Here is a 9,263-nt window from a genome sequence, read left to right on the forward strand (position 1 = left end):
TATTTGAACCACTAAAATTCTTCAAATTACCGAAATGTATTCTTGAGACGCCTTTAAAGTTAAAACTTTTAACTTTCGTTCACAATTTCAACTCCCTCCCCACCACCGAAAGTAATATAAATTATTTAAGAGCTTGGAATAGCAGAAGAAAATAGTTTCAAGTTACGAAATGAAGTACAAATTGGTCAAAACTAAAAAGTTGTCAGCGGCAGTTAAGATGACTTCATTAAAGTGTCATTCTGAGTTTTGGAACTTTGACCGCAGCTCTTAAAGCAGCAACATAGAAGTTAAAACTCAGATCATAAATTGTATCTTGTCAGAGATTTATGGAAACTAAAAACTTACTTACAGATACAAAATCACTTAGAAAGAATTCGAATTGTCTGCTCCGCACGGAAGCAGAGCTCAATTCTCTCAGCGTCTTGGGCTGACAATTGAAGCGTTTAGAGACGCTCGCATGCATTATGAGACACGCGACATTAGCCGTGGACATGTAATTACGCATCTTCACTATTTTCTCAAATTAATTTTATTATAATTAACTCTGCATTTGTTGACAATACTTTTGTAACTTTTTTGTTCCGTAGTTCTGAAACGATTTCTTTGTCTGGTTTGATTTATGCGTGTGAGCCGATGTAAGGGAAAGTGCCATTGGGGCGTAGCGCACAGCTTTCATTTTCAGTTTCATTCATGGACAAAAGCGTCTCCTGCTCTGGCTACCAAATACCAAATACATCAAGAAAGCCTATTGGACTAAGTATCTACAATTGTGGCGTTAATGATATTTGCGGTATATTTATGTACACCTGAGTAATTTTGGTAATGTCTTGTCCGCACCGCTTAAGTGATTCTATCAGATACAAAGCCCAAAGAGAGCGATTTAAACCACAAATCAAAATTTCTTTGTGACCAAATTTTATACAATATTTTTGTGTTAAGAAAATTTGTAGTTTTAATTGTTGCTCGATTATGCTCAGTAAGTACTGCTGGGCTGCGATGCGGCGGTACTTCGGTGCTGCGGTACTGCGGTACTGCGGTGCGGCGGTACTGCGGTACTGCGGTGCTGTTGCGGCTCATAGAGTTGCAGTGAAAGGGAATTTGGGAATTTGAGAAAATCGAAAAAAGCTTAGCCAAGCAGAAGCAGAAGTGAAAAATGTATCTGTCTGAGTTAAACCAAAATTTTCTTTTTCAATTTCAGCTGCCATTCTGCCATTGCAAAGTAATTAATGCGATATAAAAACAAAGTTCATTTGAATATTGTGCGATAGTCTGGTTTCTAGCATTTAAGCAAACAGTTGTGTACTTCCGAATTTTCAATCAAAAATTTTCAACAGAATTTTCTGCCAAAGGATGCTGCCATTTAAAGTCTTGGAATATTTGTGCTATTTAGTCATTTTTATTTTAATGTGCAAGTTTTCGGATGCAGCTAGCATAGACTTCACTGAAACGAGCACAGTGGCGACACCAACTGCAACTACATCCGCTGCTCCTACAACTGCGAACACACAGAGTAGCCGAAAACCCGATACCATGAAGCGGGCCTTTGGTGAATGTGATACTGGTTTCAGTTGGATGTGCTTAAAAGTGGAGTTTGTCAAACTCATTGAACGTTTAGGAGAACAAGAAGAACTGCGTCTCTTGCCAGGAGTTAGTGTCGTTAAGGACACAAATGTAACTGAACTAAAAACTGCGGATATGATGGCTGGTAAGTAATAAGAGTCGAACCATAGTTAATTATTTTTGTAATTTTAATTACTTTTCACTTGTTGAAAAAATATACAAATTGTTTCCTGCTGTTTACTTACATTGTTCACAATGTTTAGTGATTACTTTTCCATTTTGATCAGAATTCTCAATAAAATTTTTAATACTCTATTAAAGTGCACTCAAAGTTTGTTAATTGCTATTGCAATTATCTAAGACTATATTAATATGTGGGCTTCCAAGATGATGTGTTTTAGTTTTACTTTTTCATTTAAAAGTTTTTGCAAGAATTCTATATAAAATGCAAGATTTTCTAATCTCTTTACATAACAGACCTTTATATAAAAAACTTTTGTATGAATTTATATATGAAAAATATTAAAAGAAAATATTTACAGAAGTAAACAGCTCCCTGTAACGCAAAGCACTGCAACCATAGTAGGTCTTTTGTGCTCCAATTAACTCTAACCCAACAGACGGCACCAACCTGAAGAGTTATTCTGAAATAAAGATCAGAGTAATCCTCGTTGAAGAGCATCTAACATCATACAAGTAGGTCTTTCGTGCACCATGTAAGTCTTTTGTGCTCCAATTAACTCTAACCCAACAGACGGCACCAACCTGAAGCATTATTCTGAAGTAAACATCAAAATAATTCTTGTTGAAGAATATCGACCATCACACAAGTAGGTCTTTCGTGCACCAGAGTTAAGATCTGAAGTGAAGATCAGAAAAATCTTTGTTGAAGAGTACTTAACTTCATATAAGTTCTCAGGGTTTTCGTGCTCCATAGTAGATCTTTTGTAATCCAATTGACTCTAATCCAACAAACTGAATTCAACCTCTATAGTGAAGACTAGAATAATCTTTGTTGAAATGTATCTAACATCACAAAAAGTCCTAGTAGGTCTTTCGTGCTCCATAGCAGATCTTTTGTACCCCAATTAGTTTTTACCCAATAAACCGCACTCAACCTTTGGAATGAAGTTTAGAATAATCCTCGTTGAAGAGTATCTAACATCAAACAAGTTATTTGTACGTCTTTCGTTTAACACCAACCCAACAAACCACACTGAACCTCTATAATAAAGGCCAAAGAGATAATTTTTGAAAAGCACGTAATATCGCAAAAGATTAAAAACACTCTTGCTCCGTGGTTTCATTCCTGGCCCAAAGCAAAATCATAAAAAAGTATTTAAAAATATAATTGCCCTAATAGGAAAAACATTATCTGTCACTTCAGACAGATCCATTCTGTTGAGCCCGTAATGCTGATCAAAATATCTATTACAAAAACTTATTTTTAATATATTCTATTTGGTGTCGTTAACTTTTCAAAGTTTTTGTTTTGTTTTTTTAACACTGCTTGGTTTAATAGCTGACGCTATAAACTAAATGTTCAAATTTTATATAAAGTCTATTTCTTACCTAAACATATTGCTTAGGATCCGACGTTAAGTAAATGGTATTAAATATTATAACTGTATTTAATCTAGTTTTAAAGTCAATTATGATGATGGAACCATTTTCTTAATAGAAACTATTATTTTAATAGAGAATTTTTTGAACAGTAGTGAATTAAAACAACAAAATTATTATTATTTTTAATTAATCGAATTTTTGACTGACTATAGACCTATTTCAAGTATTGCCAAGAATTACCCATCATCAGTTATCTTATGGAATTATTTTCTTATATTTAATTATTAAAAAAAATTTTTTTTTGATACTACAAGTACCATTTGTTGAACTTGTACTCTGCCAAATTTGTATGTCAGCTTCAATTTTCATTATCCACTGACCCAAAGTCGTAATTGTCATGCATATTCTAACTATGGTAATTTTCGAATTATTGAATATAAGAAATATTTCCAAAAAGGTAACTAATGGTGGATATTTAGTAATACTTGGAACAACTTAATGGACAGCACAAAATTGAATTAATAAAAAATAATGAAATTTTGTTGTTGTTACTCACTACTGTTCAAGAACATTTATATTATAACTTTATGTTTTAATTTTTAATTTTTTTTTCATTAATGTCTACATAAATTAAATAATAAAGAATTCAAATTAATTCATAAAAATAGACTCCATTAACAGAAATATAATCTTTTCAATTCTTTACAAAGATTATGGAGTCAAACTTCCAAAACTCGAACTTCTATAACTCGGACTAAATAGAGTGCAACAGGGTTAAGAGAGAAAATTACTTACAATTTTCAAAAAAAATTCTTCAACTCAATGTCTCCATGAGTAGAAAACTTTCTTTGCAAAATGGTACTTCTAGTTATGGAAGTTTGACTGTAGTTCTATGACAAACTTCATTATTGGACTAAAATTTCTTTTCTTAGACTACCCTTTTGATATAGATAAAAGGAATAGGTAATAGGTCGAATAGGTAATTATCGCTGAATCTAGTTTAGGGACTATGACGAATTTTCTATTTTAAATATAATTTAAAGTCGTGTTACATTACTATAGTGTACATAAGAAAACTCTATCGGCATGGCAATGCAAGGTTGCAACAACTGCTCCCTGGTTTCGTGATTTCCAGATTGATGCAAATACTTCTCATACCAGCTTAATGTGACGATGAAGTATATTCCAACAATTCTAATTAAATTTTTTTTATCTTTTTTATATCTTTTATTTTATTTTTCTCTTTTTTTCTTAACTGCTTATTGATTTTAAGCAAATAGAAACGAATAAAAGTGCGGGGTGGAATTTTTTTCGCTAGTCCTTTCTTGAAATGCACCAATAATCAACCCAACATAATATGTGTTATTCATTTTTTTTGTATTTTCGTAGGTCATCCGACAATATAAGATCACAAACATAGAGACCAAAATTTACTTTGAATCAGTTTATAGACTTTTTTCCACTTAATTAATGCCATATAACATACAGTAAACTATTTTGATAACACCATTTCCGTAATTTTTATTTTTTTATTTTTTTTGATTTTCTAGAAGTGGCGCGGAACTATCCAAATGATCCTAGCTCACGTCTAAATGGTTATATTGTTTCCAAATTAACCAATTTCTTACAGACTCGCATGTTGCGTTTCAAATTAATAGACAACAAAACAGTGGCAGAATCGAGATCAGCAGTAGAGACTGGACGCAAAAAATTCGGCAAAAAAGGGGGACTAGAAGCAATTATAGCTGCAGGTCTTATGATGAAAGGTAAACACAAACCTATAAATAACATTAACTAACAATGATAACAATAAATTTTTTGCTTCCACATTATTTTAATTATGTTATTTACTCTATAATTCTAAGGTACTCTTATGGCAGTTGGCATGGGTGCAATAGCTCTGATGGCTGGCAAGGCCTTAATGACGGCTTTAATGGCACTTACATTGACCAGTGTGCTAGGCTTAAAAGCTTTAGCTAGTGGAGGTGGAAAATCTACAACCTATGAAATCGTAGCGAAACCAGTTTATACTTCCAGTCACTCCCATTCAGTACATGAAGAAGGCCATGGACACGGTCATTATGGGGGAGCGCACAGTGGTAGCGGCTATGGCGGCTACTCGCGTTCTATAAATGTAGAGATGCCAAATGAATTAAAAAACGAGAATATACAATAAACATTTGAAGAAATGGAACAAATTTTACATATTGTGAATTTTATAGTCATAAGATAATTTATTAATTAACATTATGTATACATTTTAAGGCATACTAATTTATTTATTGTATTTACTGTGTTTGTTTATAGCGTTTTACATGATAAAGTAGCAAATAATAAAAGCATGAAATTCAAGCGTATCAATGAAAGACTGTGGTATTATTTGCAATTAACACCTTTCATTCTTGAGATAGATCAGTTTGAATTTGCTTTTAATTACTCTAATGGCTTAATCCACTTTCTGAAGTTTTTTTTTAAATAGATTTTGTAAAAATTTAGCACTTTTCTGCGACAAAATTTCACCAAAACTTTTTTGACAATTTTTTTTACAAATTTTGGTTTTATATAAAAGCATCCAATTCTTCTACTGAGCTTAGTATTAATCGAATAATTTATTAAAACAGTAAAATTTTAATTAAAATGAAAATTTTGTTTGGTGCGAAATTAATTACAAGCATTTTTTTGCTAAGCTTGTGTCTTGTACATTTGGGATCTGCAAATGCTTCAGCCGTTGAGGACTCATCACATCAACTTGCTTCAGAGAGAGCTAGAGATCATCCACAACTTAATATAAAAAGGATTAAGCACAGGCGTAAGGTGTACCGAAGGCCTAACCATAAAAAACCAAAAAATAAGATTAAAAAAGTCAATGTGCAAGCGGTGAAACAAGCAACTGGGACAATTACAACAGATACGGGAGTAACTTCTCCTACAACTAGTACTGCTACTGGTACCACCCCCACAACTATAACAACAACATCGACAGCTGCTACCTCCACTACAACTAGAAGACCAACAACTCTGCCACCTTCGAAGCAATTTTTACTTCAGAGATTAATAAACAAGATCCGCAATAAATTCGGTGGTCAAAGCACTGGTATATTTGCGGATGAAACGAGAACTGCACAACTTAGAAGTCTACTAAAGATTGTGGATGAAGTACATGCAAACACATATGAGAGTAAAAGTTTTCATTACAATCCAGAAAAGGATAGTTCTTTAACTCAAGACTTCGAAGCAGACGAGTCAAATGAAGATGAAACAGAAAATAAACATAATACTAGAAAGGAACTAAAATCAAAAGTTCCTTGCTAATAAGAATAATGTAAGAAATTACATTTAATTTATTTAATTTAATTTGTTTTATTTATTATTATATTCTATTTTAATATTTAATAATTTATTTGTTTTAATTATTTACTAATAAAAAATATCATTTCTAAAATCTTTACATATAAATTGATTTGATTTATTTATATGATTAAATTTATTGTTTTAATATTTAATATTTTATTTTTTCAAATTATTGTTTAATAAGTTATTTGTTGTTGTTATTAGTTGGCCATTACAGACATGAGTCGTTCTTGGCTGCGGCGAGTAGCCTCCGCCAGTCAGCCCGATTAGTAGTTTGCTATCACCTGTTGGTAGTACCGAGCGCCCCCAAATCGTTGCTCACCTGGTTCTTCCAACGAAGATCAGGACATCCTCTACCGCGTTTATCACCTGCGGGTACCGAATCAAAAACCTTTCTAGCCGAAGCACTTTCTTCTATTCGCACGACATGACCAAGCCAGCAAAGCCGCTGAATTTTTATGCGCTCAACTATGTCAATATATCGGTATAGCTCATAAGCTCATTTAATAAGTTATATACTAAGCCTTTTATATATCTACATATATAAGAATGACCAGCAATAGTTTGGCATATAAAAATAACAAATTGATTTAAATATTAATTATTTATTTATGTTTTTCAATATATTATTAAAAGTTTAGGTATTTTAGCTATTATATTCAATTTTATAAATAAATTTTTATTAAATATTGTATTAAATATTGTATTAAATATTTTCTTTAATATATTAAAAAATTATTTATTAAATTTTTTATTTAAAAATATTTAAGTATTTTATTTATGTATAACAAACAATAACAGTTGAATACCATATTTCTTCTCTTTTTATCAATAACGTTTAATTATAAGAATTGCCTACTTTTAGGCACTATAAATACTTATTTTCACATAATGATCGTATGGGAGTATAGGAATAGAAAATCTTAAATTATAAATGTTAAATTTAAATATTTTCAATGTTTTTTACTTTTGACAGGACTTCAATTCGTTTATTTAACACTCGCAAATGACAACAAAACACTTATTAATATATAAGTGAACATATAATAGTAAATAATACTAGTAGAATAAACAATCTTGTTTTAATCTCATTTTAAACGATGTGTGCCCGGTAATATATAAAAAGTATTGATATATGGGTCGTTATAACAATTACTTATTTAAATATTTAAAAGTATTTAGTATAGAGTATTGCATTCATAAATTAAATGTATTCACGTTATCGAATCTCAGAATGGTTGCAGGCTCTTCGGAGAGGTATGCAAATCTAAGGTCAATTATTGCTTAGTGTAATGAAGTGATAAACAATAATCCAGTCAAGGCGTAAAGAGAAGTTTTGAAGATACCTCAAGTTAATAAAGAGTAAAAGTGCTTCAACATAAAAAAAAAGTAAGTAATAAGACTTAATTCAACCTAATACACTTAAAGCTAGTAGTATTATCGATACACAATCATCGACTACTTAACACTATCTGATGTTAACTATTCAGGTAGAATTATTTATACATAATGTATAGAGTTTGTTATATTCAGATTGTAGTGATTAATTAAGTAATCAGATAGAAAACTTCAATAAAAACTATATAATTGCATTTAATTTGTTATTGTTTTGGTGTAAAAACTATTTATTGCGCACTTAAAAATTTAACAGAATTGTTGTTGCCATGAATATTAATGAAATAAAAATTTGAAAAAATGAATTTCTTATATTTTTGTTAAGAAATAAAATAAAGCAGGACAGGTCTCAGAACTCATCGCCTTAGGGATCGAGAGTGGTATTCGAGCTAACAACATCTGGTTCAGAGCTCATTTCATGATCAAATTCAATACCGTCATCGAAACCATCCTCAACGAAAGTCACAGTATCATTGATGCGTACAGATTCTGGAAACTCGCCATATGCTTTAAGGTTCCTAGCCTCATCAGGAGTGTACTTCAGAATAACATCAGCCCTTGAATCTTGATATTCACGCAACCCAACCAATATAAAATCGCCTTGATTGATCCAAATCTATTAACATAAATAGGTATAAATACTTGTATACAATATTGTACAATATAATTTATTTGAATGCTCATTGAACTAACAATGATATTCATAAAGTTATATATGTGTATTAAAATTAAGAAATCGACTCAAATTATAAGTCTTAAGAAAGGATACTAATACTCTTTCCCTACTACTAATCAAGAATTCGATGAATACTATAAGTCTCTAAACAGGATACTGATACCCTTTATTCAGAAAGTGATCAATATTATAAGTTTTAAAGAAGGATGCTGATCTCCTTTTTCAACTACCAATTTAACTAGTACTACAGTTTGAGACTTTTTTAATTTCTACTTAACTATTTCTTATTTTACTTCAAATTTAGCTTTTAGAACTATTATACTAATCTAAATTAATCTAAAATAATTCATTGAAAGAACTCTTACCTTCTTGCGAAGTTTACCACGAATATGACACAAGCGTTTGACATTGTCAAAACACATAGCCTCCAAGTGACCACTACCAAGCATTTTGGTAACCTGAGCATACTCCTGCAAGTCCTCCTTGAAGACTAGTTCACGCTTCTCATATTCGTTTTCATTTTTACCACGACGGCGATTTTTTCCTCCTTTACCTTTGTTTTTCGGCATCCTGCAGTCCTGTGGTAATAATTGGATTCAGTTATATTTTGGACTGAACAGAATTATATGAAATTTGGAATATTATAGTATTTTGAAAATTACTATTTAAATAATAATTAAAATATAAAAACCTTTATCTTCATAAAAAAAAATGT

General features: G+C 31.2%; 2 protein-coding genes across 2 annotated transcripts; one reads left to right on the forward strand and one right to left on the reverse strand.

The window, feature by feature from the left end:
• Nucleotides 1–1,350: 1,350 nt before the first annotated feature.
• Nucleotides 1,351–5,278, forward strand: LOC119678854 (the record flags this gene model as incomplete). Its single annotated transcript, XM_038090933.1, has 3 exons — nucleotides 1,351–1,705; nucleotides 4,677–4,892; nucleotides 4,992–5,278. Coding segments are annotated over exons 1-3 (858 nt in total), but the record flags the coding sequence as incomplete, so codon positions are not given.
• A 2,858-nt stretch (nucleotides 5,279–8,136) lies between these two features.
• Nucleotides 8,137–9,263, reverse strand: LOC119682359 (eukaryotic translation initiation factor 1A, X-chromosomal-like; the record flags this gene model as incomplete). Its single annotated transcript, XM_038095775.1, is given in 3 exon segments — nucleotides 8,137–8,488; nucleotides 8,914–9,126; nucleotides 9,240–9,263. Coding segments are annotated over 3 exon segments (477 nt in total). The 3' UTR covers nucleotides 8,137–8,236.

The sequence above is a fragment of the Teleopsis dalmanni genome, chromosome 2, assembly GCF_002237135.1.
Source record: "Teleopsis dalmanni isolate 2A chromosome 2, ASM223713v2, whole genome shotgun sequence".
NCBI classification, from domain to species: domain Eukaryota; kingdom Metazoa; phylum Arthropoda; class Insecta; order Diptera; family Diopsidae; genus Teleopsis; species Teleopsis dalmanni.